This window comes from Peromyscus californicus, unplaced genomic scaffold (assembly GCF_007827085.1).
Source record: "Peromyscus californicus insignis strain IS unplaced genomic scaffold, ASM782708v3 Scaffold_3__1_contigs__length_106647218, whole genome shotgun sequence".
NCBI classification, from domain to species: domain Eukaryota; kingdom Metazoa; phylum Chordata; class Mammalia; order Rodentia; family Cricetidae; genus Peromyscus; species Peromyscus californicus.
The window spans coordinates 17,282,580-17,298,436 of NW_026294551.1; the positions used below are offsets into that span (position 1 = coordinate 17,282,580).

A 15,857-nucleotide genomic window follows, 5' to 3' on the forward strand; every position below is an offset into this window, starting at 1 on the left:
TTCATCTCAGCTCTTCAGTGCTACTAAAGAATGGAAGCGTAGTGAATGGGTGGATGAACAGGCAGAACAGCCACCCAACAGAGAGTCCTTCACCATATCCTCCCAAGCCCCCACTGCCTGGGGCAAGCAAGGAGTTCCATGGGGGGGGCGGGGGGGGGGGGGGGGCGGGAACAGATCCAGGAGTCTTAGCTGGAGCCACTGTTGCTTCGCTGCGGGCTAAAATACAAGGCCTGGTGTGAGTGGACTTCTCAGCTCACAGGCAGTTTGGGGAAGAAAATCTGTCCAGGCTCGCTGCTGCTCTTTTGGGAATCCAAATCCATGACTCTGGCTTCCGTCACCCAATCATAATGACAGTCTCCAACATCAGAATTAAAATTTGCCAAACACCCACTTTGCTGAGAATAGAGAGCTCATCTCATGCTCAGAAATGACCTCATGATTCATCTTTGACATTTCGGAATCATTTTCAGAGATTCCTATTAAGTCACAGAATTGGAAGTGGAGAGGGAGAACAGCAGCCTCATTATGGCCTCTCCTCTGTCCCTTTATCTGAGGGTGGTCCGTTTTCCGAAAATGGATGGAGAAGCAATAATTATTTGTTTGAAAGCTGTATCCAAAACCTAAATTTAAAAATAAGATTTGTCCTCGTGGAAAATAATGATCTGTCCACCTGTGGATATATAGACTTCTGCCCCGGAGACTGACACGTGGAGATTTTGTTTTTAGAGTTCCATTTGTCTTCCGTTGCACCCAATAATTCAAAGCTCTTCAGCGTATTTTCCTGAGTCAGGAGCCGGTGAAATGAAAATGCCACACTGTCAGCAAGGGCGATGAGCAAGATCAATACGATTGCAACAGCTGGGGCGGGGGTGGTGGTGCCAGGGATGTTAATTTGGCATTGCATTCCTGTGAAGGATCACATTTTCAGAGAAGCTTCTAGTGCTGGACTAAGGTACAATGCAGGAGAACCTCCCGAGACCCAAAGATGGGAAAAACCCTTAGGCTTTTGCTTGTCACAGAAGGGATGGCCTCGCAAAGCATGCTAGTGACTGGACCTGCAGCCGCAAGGCTGTACTTAAATCACCCTTGGAGGCCAGGGTCTTGACTGTCATTTATATTGTTTGCATCGTTTCTTTGATGGGGATAAGTGTGGCAAAGTGTAAAACTGTTGAATGCTTGGATAATTTTTATTGCGTCTGTACTCCTGGGTTGAGATGCTTTGACACTATAGGAATTGTGACCTGTCTTTGTGTGGATTTATGCTAATTTGTTTTTAGAAGAGACAGGAGGGGACTTCTTAGGAGATTCATCTGCCTTGTGCAATAATTTGGAATATTGAAACCGAGGTCTGACTTAATCAGTCCACGCTGCACGACTAAATTTCCTTTTCATTGTGAAGTACATGAAGAAGCATAAGGAACATTTTCCTTCACCTGTCCTCAAAACAGTTCAACTCTCAAACAGCATACAATTTAAAAGCACAGTTGTGAAAGCACCTCTTTTCACACATAGCTTTTAGCATGAGCTATTTATTGGTCATCAAATTACTTAAGGGTCAAAAACATATTCTTGTCATAATATGCCCCAATAACAGACTCAGAAACACAGTCTCTTCAGTGTGTTGGTGGTATGTTGAAGCTGGTCCACCCGATCCATCAAAATTTCCCTAACCACAGCTAGAGCTGAGTGACAAACACAAGATGCGTCTGAGCTGCTGCTCGAGGGCTCACCGCATCCACTTCCCCTGTTTCTGTGCTTAGCAGAGGTCAGCCCAGCCTCTGAGACTCACACATCTTCCATTTTCCGCAGAGTTCCAGTGAGGAGGATTCTTTAAGTGAACCGAGATCATCTACCAAACTACCTACAGCTAAGTGTGAGCCCAGACTTCCAGCCATTGACCAAGCTTCAGTCAAGCAGAAACACAAAAGTACCATGACTCCAAGGAAGCCAGAGAAAGTGGGCCCCAGCAAACCCTCCCCAGGTGAGTGGCTTCCTTAGTAAAACTCACATCTGACATCCTAGTCTTAATGGTCACAACAAGCTAGTGAGATTGACTAATCCTGGGGCTTACCAGGTAGCCAGTTTAGGTCTTGGAAGGCCAATGACTCTGTACAAATGGCAAAATTAATTTCGCAGTAAATATGCTCCCTTACCCTTAGGCCCAATTCTCTACTTCCTGTCCCACTCCTTACAAACGCTCCTTTTCTTCTTTGTCACAGTTCTGGGGTTGGGGGTTGAAGGCGTTTGGCCCCAGGTATCAAGTTTTATGACTAAGCTAAGAGGAGCTTTCAAAAGCATCTTAGTGACATAATTTACAGCAGAGAGTGAGGGTAATAAAGTCCTCCAGTCCCCGGGATGTCCTCTCAGGGAAAGGGAACTTGATAAATCCCGCTTTTGTGTGATTTGGTAAATAACTCACTCTCAGGCAGCCTTTGAAGCTAAGACTGTCGTCTTCTTGGAGCAGGAGAGACTCATAGTATCCACCAAGAAGCTGAAATCAATGGAAAGTTTAGAATGCCTCAGGCTCGTCCCGTCCCATCAAAGCCAACATCTGTGGGACAAAATTGTGTCCGCTGGGAACCACACACACGTTGGGATAACTAGGCGGGAAGGTCTGCCTCCTGGGAAAGGAGCCAAAGTAACTGCTGAAGAATTCGTAAATAGCAAAAACCATGTGATTCATTAAAACCCCCAATCACAGTTCCTTCCTAATCCTAAATAGCTGCTGTCATGCAACCACCCGTCTGGTTAAGTCGGAATGCATTTGTGGAAAATGGCACCTTTCACTCAGATTAACCACCCACACTTTCTTGCTTTAATGAAGTCAAGATCAAATTGACTTTCTAAAGTATTGGCCTCTTGGGCAAAGCGCCAACTTCTGCTCCTTATTTCATAATGGTGACGGGGCGGTGTGTGTGGAGGGGGTGTCCAAGTTAATTTCTCGTTTGAAAGACTTCTAGTAGGAATTAGGCTTTAAGTCAACTATCTGAAGGCCAGGATAGAAGAGGTGAGGTCACTCTGCAAACACTGATTGAATTGAGGTTGGGTTTTGACCGTTGTGCTCCGAGGGGACCCTCAAATCGTGCAGCTCCACTCATTCAGTGTAACAGTTAGCCTTCTCGCGGAAGCCTGGGAGCGGGTGCCTTTGTCATCTCTGGAGAGGAGTCATTAAAATGAACCTTTGAGGTCCACTCCGTGATTTGGTTTGTCTGATTAATAATGCAGATGCTTTTCAGACTGAGCAAGCTCCACGTGGAACTCACAACAGGGAATTATTTCACGTTCCATTCTATAAAACATCAAACTTGAAGAATTATCAGGCTAAAGAGCACCAGGGTTTAGGCCAGAGATCCATGTTGGCAGAGGGATGGCTTTGTTACCAGACAGGAGATGTGACGTGTGGCAACACACAACACACATTTTCCAGCCGCTGTCTTTTTCATCCTGTTGTGTTCCAGGCAGCACTCGAGACCCACAGAGCTAGGAGCTGATGGGGCTGGCCGCCCAGCCAGCACAGCAGTCTTGGAGGTTAATGTCGGTGCTGTGGAGGCTGGGTGAGAGGGTACAGCAGCTGAGTGTAGTCCCAGTGACGCAGTGTTTGCCTACCATGCATGAGGCCCCAGGGTAAAAGGGAGGGACAGGAAAGGAGAAAGCAGCTAAGACCAGCAGCGAGCACACCTGTAACCTCAGCACTCAGGAGGCTGAAGTTGGAGGGTCGGGAGTTCGAGGCCAGCCTGGGTTACATAGTAAGATCTTGTCTCAAGAAGAAGAGGAGGAGGAGGAGGAGGAAGAAAAGGTTAGATTAAAAACCGTATCACTGGTGGGGTAGGAATCACTGGTTTAATGAGTGTTGACTCTTCCGACTCCTAATTAGCGTAGCAAAGTGAAAGCTTGAAGGTTTAAGCTGAGTCTGTTGAGGAAAAATTGGGAGCTGGGGCTGGGGACAGCGCACAGTTTAATTCAGATAAATTCCTGCTATGACAGAAAAGAGGATTTGGTTTCTGGATTATCTGGACGTTGATCTAATTCACTAGCTGAATCCAGTTTCCTGCTTCACATTTCTAAAGAATTCAGAGGTGAGCCAAAACTGACATTATGCCACTAAAACTAATTTCCACGTCAGACTTAAGCAAGACAGAAGCTCGGGGCACAGTGAAACCCCTTGGTGACATCTGCCTCCCAGGTTAGCCTTCCTCAATACAGTGTTATGCCAGGCTTTCCCAGATGAAACTGTGGCTTGAGAACTGGGCTTGCTCTCCCCTGGCTCTGTGTGCTGACCGCCTGCATCCTAGAGTCTCACTGTGTGCGAGCCGCTGCTGGAAACCCCGGCATGGCTACTGACAGCCTCGGCCCGCTCCGTACCAATAGAGTTCTCCTCACAATCTGGCCAAAGGAGGTCACAGTTCCTGCGTTCCACACAGCTCTTTGGAGACAAGCTGATTCCGGTGCTCCTTTTCAGCCCCCTCGGGAATGTGGGTGGCAGCTGCAGCTTCTGGGACAGTACTTTGGGGACCAAGTGCTTGGACTCTCTCCTGGGCCCCCATTTCTGATTCACTATTTATCTTTTGGCAAGGAACTTCTTGGTTCCTCAGCCTTGTCACCTGTAAAATGGGGGACCAGGGACAAAAATAGCATCTGTCTGCTGGATAAAAATGTAAAGACTCAGTGATAAGCATGTGCTTAGCTGTCAAGCAGGGCAGACCACTCAGTAGGCTGTGGCATTGTATTATCTAGCACAGGAGAGTCTGCAGGAAGGAGCAGACTCCAAACCTTCATTTTCTGGTGTTTGCCCTCTCCCTGCACACATTTCTTTCCTTCACAAAAATTAGAGGTGTGTGTTCAAAACACTCTGACGGGTCTGGAGAGGGGGCTCAGTGGTTAAAAGCACGTGTTACTCTTGCAGAGGACCTGGGTTTGAAAGCCAGCACGTCCACTGGGGTGGACACACAACCACCCATAACTCTAATTCCAGGAGCACCAATGCCTTCTTCTGGCCTCTCTAGGCACCAGGCATGCGCATGGTGCACATACACATAAAAATAGATAAGTCTAAAAGAAAAACTTAATCGCTCATACACACTTTTACTACATTCTGAGCTTCCACAGCAAAAACACCAGTAGGAAAAGCTAATCTAATCAGACATTGTTCCCCAAGCCAGAGATATTCATTATCTCACACAAGACATGGCAAGTTTAGGCAGTGTGTCAAGACACAGCTGGGTCTGACAAGCAATGGCGTCACCAGTTCTTCTTCAAGGTGAACCCAGGTGTAGGGTGGGAAGAAAGCTTGGCAGGGTTGCGGAACAGTTCAGAATTCTGTGAGACAGTGCAATCAGCGGACCCAGGAAGTACGGGGCGGGGTGCGGGCTCCATGGGGACACTGTGGGGCTCCCAAGACCTGTTTGCTCCCAAGACCTCTCCCAGCCCCAGCCTGGCTTGGAAAGGAGTTGTGTCTCCGTCCCAGGACGTAGAAAGGCATCCAGAGGTCACCGTGAGGAGGGGGTTATGGCGCCTGCGGTCCTGCAGCGCTTTCTGCCGCAGGGCCAGGCCTCAGGCAGCCACCGAGCTGTCTCCTGCTCGGCTTTCACCTGGCGCTTCGGCAGAGCCTCCTCCAGTTAGGTTAGGTTCCAGGAAAACGGATCTGGATGCAGTCCTGGGAGCCTGCTTCCAAAATCTTGCCCTTTACAACAAAGCCAAGTGTTCGGAAATGCTCCTCGCTTATTACTAAGTCCGATGTGTAGTCATTACCAGACTCGGATTGGTAGGAGGAGCGAGACTCTGGTGGCCTTATCATGGCTTATCTCAAAGGCCTGTTCTTGTAAAACTCAGCGAAAGCAGTGAATTCAGGTTTTAAAAGATAAAAGTCTGAAATAGCTGTGGTTGCTTTTGGATTAGGAAATGTTTATTTAAAGAGCAGTGTGGAAGAGGAATCGCAGGGCAAATCCTAAATCTTCATCATTTGCCTTGCAAGTAAATGCTGTTGAAGATTTTCTCAGAAAGGCCACGGTTAATGGGTTTCTCAGCAAGTCCAGCTGACGCCTGACGACTTTCCAAGCTGTCTGTCCAAGCCAGAAAAAAATAAAAACAATATTAAATGAATCCTCCTGGCTTTATAGAGAGCATCATAATTTTCAGCCCATTATTGCTGATTATATGACGTCATGGCTCAGAATGCCAGCTCTGCTTTAGACCCCTACAGTTATTAAGCTGACAACCTCCCTGAACTCAGCATCCTCATCCGGAAGATGGAGTTGCAATCTTGCCAACTTTACCAAGTAGAGAGGAGGGTTCAGTCCCTGGGTGTTAGCTACACCTCAGGGAAGCGTTGGACAGCTAGGTGGAAAGGCCAGGAAGCCTCTGGCTGTCCAGGTCTAATCCTACTGTTAGTAGGACCCCCAAGGACCTTAGGGAGCAAGGGGTGATTGAAACCGCCAGAGCAGGAGTGAAGGGGGACCTCTCAATGAAGACGGCTACACAGGGAGAGAGAAAAGTGAGAGAATTGTACACTGCCCCAGTAGACATTTAGGAGTGGACAGCGTGTCCTTGAATCCTCTTAGCAGGACACTCTAGACCCTCCACTGTAGCTGATGTCATCTGTCAGATGGGTACAGTTTTCATCATTTTAGACTCAGAACTGATCTTAGCTGCAGCATTTCACCAAGTTGTCTGGGGAGGTACTTCACTGGGGTCCCGACTGTTAGCTTCACATCATTATAATGAGATACCTGAGGTAGCTGACTTATAACATATTTACTTGTGGGGCTGGTGAGTTGGCTCAGTAGGATAAGAGCACCTGCCACCAAGCCCGATGACCCGGGTTCAATCCCAAGGACCCACATGGTAGAAGAAGAGAACTGATTCCTCCAAGTTGTACACACACACACACACACACACACACACACACACACACACACACTCTCTCTCTCTCTCTCTCTCTCTCTCTCTCTCTCTCTCTCTCTCTCTCATACAGACTCACAGTAAACAGATTTTTTTTAAGTTTATAAAATTCATTTTTGGCTCATTGTTTTAGAGGTTCCAGCCTAAGATTCTATGGACCCGCTTTGGGGCCTTCAGTGAAGTCATACATCACAGTAGGACTAGCTGTCAGGACAGAACTGCCACCTCGTGGTCAAGAGGAAGGGACCAGGGTCCCAGCACCTCCCTTTGAGAACATACTTTCAATGACCTAAGGACCTCTCAAAGACTCTGCCTCCCATCCTAAGCCCTAAACTATTAACACAAAGACCTTTAGGGGGCTCCAATGCAAACCCTAGCAGCATTCGAATCTGGAGGCGGGGGAAGCAGGGGGTCGTACTGTCCTGAGCAATGTACACAGAGTCGTCTCAGGGCAGGGGTTTAGGCATCCCTCCCCCAGGCCTGCTTACCAAATGCTAAAACTTACAGGTTCTGACTCCATGGATTTGGATGAGCTGGGACTTTATATTCCTAAGACAGTTGGATGCAGTGTTCACAGGGCCGGTCTAGGGAGGAGCAAGGCTGTAGAGAGCAGGAACCGCCTGCCTCCTACTGTAGATGAGGAAACAAGTTCAAAGAATACGAGCCACTGACTCAAGGTGACCTAGCTGGCTGGTGGCAGGCATGAGGGAATGCTGACTCCATCAGGCACGAACACTCTGCCTCCAGGGAGGTTGGCAGCAGAGTGTAAGGTTAACCATCAAGTTGTTAATTCCACTTGAACACCTCTCTGGTCCACCTGCCTCCCCTCCATGCTCTTGGTCTTCCTCTGTCCCTGCGAGCCCACCAGGATCTATTTCTTCCTCCTTTCCCTCCCTTACCCTCTGCAGCAGAAAGGCCAGGTTAGGGCACGACCGCAGCCTCCTACCAGGGGGGCAGCTGGAGAACTGGGGGAGAGAACTTGCTGGAAGGGAGACCCTGCAGACCACCATCTGTTGCTGCCAGAACAGCTCGTTAGACTGGCTGTGGGAGATAAGAACACTGCCGAAGCTTCCACATGGCTGCCTTAGGCTGTTCTGAGGAGCTCGCCTGGGAGGCACTTCCCTACATCTGCCGGGGCCACATGAAACTGTTGCCCAGAAAATGGTTTGAAGGCTGTGACACTTGGAGTTGCTCACCTTTGTGTGACTCAAACCTGAGCAAGATGCCTCCTGGGCAGGAGCCAGGTCCACTACCCCTAGGACACCCAGACACATCACTCCTACCCCAAAAGAACCCCTTTTACTTTTTGGAGTTTTTATTCATTCACAGACTTTTTGAAATGCCCTTTCCCCATGAGTGCTGCTTCCTGATTGCTCTTTTTCTTTTGTGCAGGTGACAGCAGCGAGCACCCCCTGTTCTGTGTTGAATATTCCCCTTACTGCTCAGTCTTTGCTTTCTCCCCCGTCCTGCCGCCCAACACCAATTACTGCTGCCTCCTCCTGCCGCTAATTCCACCTGCCTCCCAAGGGGCCCAGGGCCTTCCCCCCTCCCTTCCTCCTGTCATCTTTCCTCCCAGCCCTCCGTCAGCCCCATCAAGCCCCTTGGCCGGGTCTCCAGCATCCCTTTGCTATTTCCCTATCTCCCAACCGACTCCATCCGAGACCCCTGTGCTGTGCCTACCTGGCCCCAGAAGGCCCAGTAAAATTTACCTCGTGTGGTAAGTCACCCCGGCAAGGCACACGGCACAGAAGAGTCAGGGAGAGGGGAACAGCACAAAGCAGATGAACAGGAGCAGGGCCAGAGCAACACCAGGCGGTGTGGTGTACAGGGAAGCAGGAAGACGAGACAGCGCTGACTCTTTCCTTGAGATGAGCGTCTACTAGCGATACAGGAGTGAATGACCAATAAAATCCCATCATCTCTGCAGATGGCCTCTCATTTCTGAACTCCTGTGTCGGACACTCTTGGGGACATCACCATCACACACCCAGCAGGTTCTTCTGGGTCTGACGATACCCTTGGCCAAGGCTACCCCAAGAGGGTGACACCAGGCCGGTGGTTCTGAAGGCACACACTCTGAAAAACCCAGCCAGGACCGTGCTGAGGAGGACAAATTAAAGGGCGCAGTTGGTATTTACAGTTCCCTTTCCTGCCTACTTATTAGGCCTTGCATTTCCTAAAAATCAAAAAATCCCACCTCCTGAGTTCCAAAATAAAACATATTTATGGTACATAATTAGGCTTTAATTAAGATCTCCTCTGGGTATGTGAGACAACATGCACTTCTAGCACATTCAAATAGGCAAATAGACGCGACCTATTATTTATGCTGTATAGAAAGCTGCCTATTAAACCCAGGCAGTGTTGGCTCTTGCAGCAAAGCTGTAATTCTTCCCATGATCCAAAGGGAAAAAGCAGCTTTCCCAAGAGGCATCTTGGGGTGGAATCTTGGCCCCTCTCGGGCACCAGGGATAGCAGTCAAGGTGGTAGCGCCGAGAGAGGTTCAGGGATGTGTTTTCCTGTCTGCATTTTCTACGTGCCCGTCAAGCGCTGTGTTTGTGTGTGGTAGGTGACATGAGGAACTAGGCAGTTACAATGTGCATGGACTTGACATTGACAGTTGAGTGGACTTGGTTCTCAGTTGTCAGGGTCTTGTATAACTATGAGACTTCTACTTTTTTAAACCTTTCCTGTTCGAATTATGAACTGTTACCAATGACAGTTCCCTGGCAGTATCAAAAGAACAGAGGCAGATGCCTTTTATCAAAACAGCTGTTTGGTTTCTGGGCTCCTGGGTACTCAGATATTGGAAGAAGGCATGAACTATATGCTGTCCAGAACAAACTACGTGCTCCCCTAAATCCACTGGCAGATAAGATATGGAGTTTCCTGGAAAACAAACTCTCCTCTGTGCCGTCAGGTGAAGGGCCCATCTCCCAGTAGAGCTATGGCTTAGATTTCCTTCATAATTAATATATGCACCATACCATGGTAAGGTCCCATCATAGAAAGGGCCCAGAAGTCTGTTCACGTAGATGAAAGGCTTAAGAACCTGGTCTATATGGCATCTGGAACCTCTCTCTCTCTCATTTTTTTTTTGTTTTTTTTTTGTTTTTTTGTTTTTTCGAGACAGGGTTTCTCTGAGTAGTTTTGGTGCCTGTCCTGGAACTTGCTCTGTAGACCAGGCTGGCCTCGAACTCTCAGTAATCTGCCTGGCTCTGCCTCCCGAGGGCTGGGATTAAAGACATGCGCCACTGCCCAACACATCTGGAACTCTTAAATCTGTGTACATAAACTGTGTCAGTGAGGTCACCTCTTTGGCGACTGTAAGTGTGTGTGGCAGAGAAAACATCTCCTGTGGGTTTGCTTTCTTCTGGATCTCCAGGGCACTACAAAGCAGAGGTCCGGGTGCAGCCATATTAGATCGTAGCCATGAAGGTCATGACCGAGAGATGTCTTACTCATTCTTGCGAACCCTCAAATTATCATATAGTTGAGACGCAGAGGTATTTGTTGAACAAATTATAATAAAAGGAGTTGCTATTTGCCTTTTGGATTTTTATTTTTTAAAAGAGGGCTTGTGAGAAAGAATCACCAAGAGGTATGCGGAAGCAAGAGCTGCTGAATCAGTTATTCACCTGTGAAAGCTCCGTAACAATGCGTTTTAGCGTTCTTGCGGAAATGACTTACAATTTGCCACTACTAGTGGTACTGTATGCTTTATGAATGAAGCATCTGCCAGTTCTAATAGCTAGTAGACACCAGATACTAAATCGGCCCATGTATGTATATTACTGCTAAATGTTACAGTAATCTAACAAGATAAGAATAACCTCATTTTACAGCTGCAGAAAATGAGGTTCAAATTGCCAGAGGGGGTGGGTGGGTTCCAGCTTTACTAACAATGGTGGGTTTTCCCCCAATAGACCTGATGAAACCATCTCTAGATGTTCAGTGTGTGTGTGTGTGTGTGTGTGTGTGTGTGTGTGTGTGTGTGTGTGTGTGAGAGAGAGAGAGAGAGAGAGAGAGAGAGAGAGAGAGAGAGAGAGAGTGTTTACTCAAACCACGTGTGTGCAGGTATCCACAAAGGTTGGAAGAGAGAGTCGATCCCCTGGAACTGGATGTGAGGTTCCTTGGCGCGGCCGGGAGGGGGAATGTGCTGGGAGTCAGACCTGGGTCCTCTGCAAGAGCAGCCGGTACCCTTAACCACTGAGCCGTCTCTCCAGCCCCAGATGCTCAGCTTCATTACTTTAGTTTGCTGAGGATTTGAGGAAAAATAGTAACAGTTTGGGAAATCATTTAAGCGACCTGATGCCTTGAATGAAGAAAGCAGCTTTCTGAACATCAAAAGTAACTTTTAGATCAAATGAATGTTCCAATTTAAAAATTAATTCTGGTTTTAAAAGTTCCCCATAGTTTGGGCTGAGTCATCTTCTTAAGCCTTGCCAATCATTCTAGGCAATTATCATTCGTCTCGGACAGTAGTGTGCAACACGCAGAATGGCTAAGAGACCGGCTTCCTTAAGGAATTTACAGTCTACTGAAAGAGAAAAAAAATAAATAAGGAAGGTTGCAGAATTTAAATATTAGAGATGATTAAAGACCAGGACGTAAGGGCTTTGGAGTCAAAGCAGTAGACATAAAACCAAAGCAGTAGACATAAAACCAGACCTTGAAGGATCTTGGGGCTGGTGTTGGCTTCGGTGGGAAGGCCCTGCGGAAGGAAGCTCTCTCCCCACATCGACGTGGGTGGAACCAGAGTGGGTGTCAGGGCTGTGTGACCTTCTACCTCCTGGGATTCAGCAGAGGGGCTGACCCTTCTGCCAACAATCAGAATGAAATCTGTCCAGGACCTTTGGACCAAGTCCTTAGACTTGGCCTGAGCCCTGGGCTGTCCCTTCTTTCAGTTCTGTCTCTCCCTCGGTGTGTAAGAATACCTACCGCCAGTATCTGGTCCGGTGGAGATGGCTCAGTGGGTAAACACTCGCCATTGGAGCCTGACAATTTGAGTTCGATACCCAGAACCCACGTAAAGATGGAAGGAGAGGAGGGCGCTAATGGTGTGGAGTTGTCCTCTGACCTCCACATGCCCACTATACACATATGTCTCACACACACACACACACACCACACACACACACACACACACACACACACACACACACACACACACACACACACACACACACACACACACACACACACGTGTGATAATACAAACTTTTTTAAAAAGTACAACTTCTACCTCTTAGCTGGGAGGTGGTCTCTGAAGGCTGAGAAGAGGGACGAGGCCTCTGGTGACTGAGGATCCTCTGGCTTCAACCAACACCGCTCTGGGTGCTAAGAAACTCTCCACAAAGCACCAGATGCTCCCTCCTGCCATCCTTCCCCCCCTACTCCCCCTCTTAGAGAAATCATGTCTCGGCACACCCCCCCCACCCTTCAAGGGACACATTCTCATTTCTAGAGAACTTCTTCTCTCCTCCTCTGGCTACAGGCACGGCATCTATTTGCCCTGAGCTGACATGTGCCGCCATCAGCTCTTACCTTCCAATGAGTTCCCCAAGGGGGCACGGTCCCTCTGTCTTGAAACCCAGAACCCACAGCCTTCTTCTCCTTGGGGCCAGTCAGAAATAAGTTGGCCTACTCACTGGATTAAACTAGGCTTTACAGGATGCCAAGGAGGATGTTCATGCCTTCCTGCGTCTTGGTGGAAACTATTGGCACAACCACAGACTATACTCAGGAACGTAAATCCACTTTGCTTCACATGCCAAGAAAGCCTGGGCTCTTCCACGCCAGGCAGGGGTTCATCCCAGCCTCACCCCTATCCTGTGAAGTGTCTGAATTTTCAAAAAGGGGACGAGCCAGGACAGTTCTCTTGGGGGGTGTAGCATAGAGGTTGGTTTAACTGCATAGATGTTGATTTAGCGGCCGCGGGTACCCAAGAACTTGTAGAGATGCTTGGAAAATAAGAAACTCTCCCCGCATCCACGTGCTCTGATGTCGAGTACATGTGAAGAAACTCAACACTACTCATGCCCATTAGAAGCCTGTTCCAAACGAGAATTATGAGAAAGTGTTCACTGGGAACTTGGTCACGGTGGTCAGTGTCTTCCACGGAGGTGGGTAGGCATGCACAAGGAAAAAGGTAGACATTCCCAAGTGCTTGGGACCTTCTTACAGGCCATGTTTGATGCTAATGTACAACCAGTGGATAGAGATGCCCAGGTACAAAGTCTGTTATTATTCAAAACCCTGGTGAGTACTGGGGGAGCATAGCATGGTGTCCCCTGTCTCAGGTACAACTTTTTTAATAGCATCATCACTTATGGATATGGAGATATAACTTCATAGTAAGCGGGGAGAGGAGCCAGAGAGATGGCTGTTTTCAGAGCACTTGATCTCCCAGAGGACACAAGTTCTGTTCCCAGCTCCACATCAAATGGCTCACAACCACCTATCACATCAGTTCCAGGGCATCTGACACCTTATTCTGGCCTCCATGGGTGCCACAAAGACACATACTCATACACATGAGTCTTTTTTTTATGGTGAAAGATCCCTTGCACCCCCATCCCCACCCCCCACCCCCACTGCAGGAAGCAAGGTGCTTATGAAGCCTTACAAAGTAGTCATACTATTTCCATATTATGGGTAGGAAAACTGAGGCTTGGAGAGATGTGCCCAAGCTTTCATGGCCACAAAGGGGTCAAACTAGATTTCAAGCCCTTCTCCTCTCTGACCTCTTGGCTCACTGCTTTTAATTCCCTCCCCCCACTCCCCCACATGTACACCACCTTCTACCTTCTTTAATGATACGTTTTTATACAGAAAGTATTTTCCTATTAAATATATATATATAGATATATAGTTATTGAAAAGCTTTTGCACCTTTCAGTGTCACAGGCACCAAAGATTTTATCAAGGAAGAGGAGACCCAACCTGGGGAGATTGACAGTCAGTCCGGAAATGCACAGCTGCAGAGCATCTGGGGAGAGAAGCAGGCAGAAACTACAGCTGTCGGCAAAGGCCCCGGCACCCCTGGGCGTAGGTAAGGACTGTGGCTGCCATCTCGGTCCTTGGGGAGGACTGACGTGCGCTAGTGCTTTGTGGATTACTGTGACTTTTATCCATCTTTGCCTTTATGTGATGGGGAGTTACCTGTAAATGAAACCCTTGAAAGGTTCAAAAAGTAAACTATTTAATAACAGGTTTATTTTCTCCAAGAGAGGCCGGTGGAAAAAGGAATGGGTGGAGGTGATCTTTTATTTCTCTCTCCCATTACGCCATGAGAATGACTACATGGTTTTGTATGGACTTGGGCCTGGGGGGGAGGGGCACAGACCCAGCCTGCAGTTCTGGGGAGGTCCCACCTGGCTATAGTGCCCACACATCCATCAGGAGAGGACTGATGTCCATGGGTGGCAGACTGATCACCTCCCTCGGGGAGCTTTTCCTCTGTGATCCAGAGCAACCACACCAGCAAGATCTTTTAATGTGTAAGAAATAGTTTCAAAATGAAAGTCAGCTTCATTTCAAAGCAGTAGCTTAGTGGAGCCTTCCTCTCCGAGTTTCAGGCCTGAGCTGGCATCAAAGGCCCACACCGTGCAGTCAGCTGACCCTGCCACCCTCTCCTGTAGCGGTGCCAGCCTTCCGTGAGAGAAGCCATGGGCATCACGCCTTGTTATTGACCAAATACAGCAGCCTTCCTATCTAAATGAGATGCGTGTAAACATGGTGATGAACACTTACAGAAGAACCAGGGGTGCTGGGACGACTTGGTGCTGAGGGTGGCCAGAGTACAGATGAGCCTGGAATGATGACACATCCTCAGGGGCCCAGTGACAGAGGGCCTCCAGGAGGGAAGGGCAGAAGCCTCAGAGCAGACTGCCCGTCTAAAACTCTAATTCCCTCCGTCTCCTAACAGTGGGGTCCGGGTGGTCACACAGCCCCTCCAGACTCCAGCTCTCTCGTCTTAAAATAAGGGTGAAGAAGCCTTCCTTACTGCTTTGTCACAATGACAAGTGACATAAAAGAGACAAGTGTGGGACACACAGCAGGCCCGGTGTGCAAAATGATCACGCGCTCTACCTGCCCTCTCCCCAATGGCCATTGTCCATGTCAATGAGCTTTAAGATACGATTTGAACCACGAGGTTCTCTGCGCATGGAGCATAGAGTTTATGTAAGCCTCCATCCATACCCAGGGTGTGTCTTCCTTTATGTGGGGGTCCACAGGGGACTTGTTCCAGCTTTCTATTATAGTGAAGCCTTTCTCTTCCTCACTGTTATATTATACCCCAATTACACTGTCCCCTTAGTTCCTTTTCTCCCATTCTTATATAACTGGAATGTGAGCCAGTGACTTGAACCACTGGGGAGAGGTTTGGGACAAGTGTGACCAAGGCAATAAACAGAAACTCTGAGAAATCAAGTTTTTTTTTTAAAAAAAAAAATTCCCATGTGAACACATAGTGGAAAGGGGGAGGGGCATAACAGACAGTTTCCCATGAGTCCACTAATAAACACATTTTAAGTGCAGCCTCAATAAACGGAAATTCACCTGTGAGTTAAACTGAGCCTAGCAAATTGACTAAGGTTCTAGAATAATAGCTGATACTGGCAGGGAAGTAATTCTAAGCCTTCCTGGGCTCCGTTGTGCCAGATGCTGGTGACACAGATGGCTGGTGACCCTGCTATGACAGAGATGCTTTCTTGTCCTATCTGCAGGGCAGTGTGGTGCAAACTGTCTGCAAAGGAATTTGACAACATGTGTCAAAAGCCTCTGGAAGGTTCATCACTCCCAGCCTGGCAATTCCACTCTCATCAATCTATTCTAATAAAAAGAAGACATGTTGTCCAAGATTAGTGAGCAAGGCTGTTCACCACAGTGTGACCTGTGCTACAAAGCCTCAAAATGAGAAAAGAAAATGTATGCGTGTGTGTGTGTGTGTGTGT

The 15,857-nt window shown here is 48.1% G+C and overlaps 1 protein-coding gene across 2 annotated transcripts in view; it reads left to right on the forward strand.

The window, feature by feature from the left end:
• Marchf10 (membrane associated ring-CH-type finger 10) overlaps window positions 1-15,857 on the forward strand; it is a 106,304-nt gene that overhangs the window by 56,979 nt on the left and 33,468 nt on the right. Inside the window, exons 5-6 of one of the 2 annotated variants that reach the window (XM_052757881.1) lie at window positions 1,810-1,981; window positions 13,799-13,951. In XM_052757881.1, the coding sequence (XP_052613841.1) occupies window positions 1,810-1,981; window positions 13,799-13,951 (325 nt within the window). Of the gene's footprint in view, window positions 1-1,809; window positions 1,982-8,289; window positions 8,857-13,798; window positions 13,952-15,857 lie in introns of those variants that run through there. The other variant, XM_052757882.1, reaches the window with a different exon arrangement.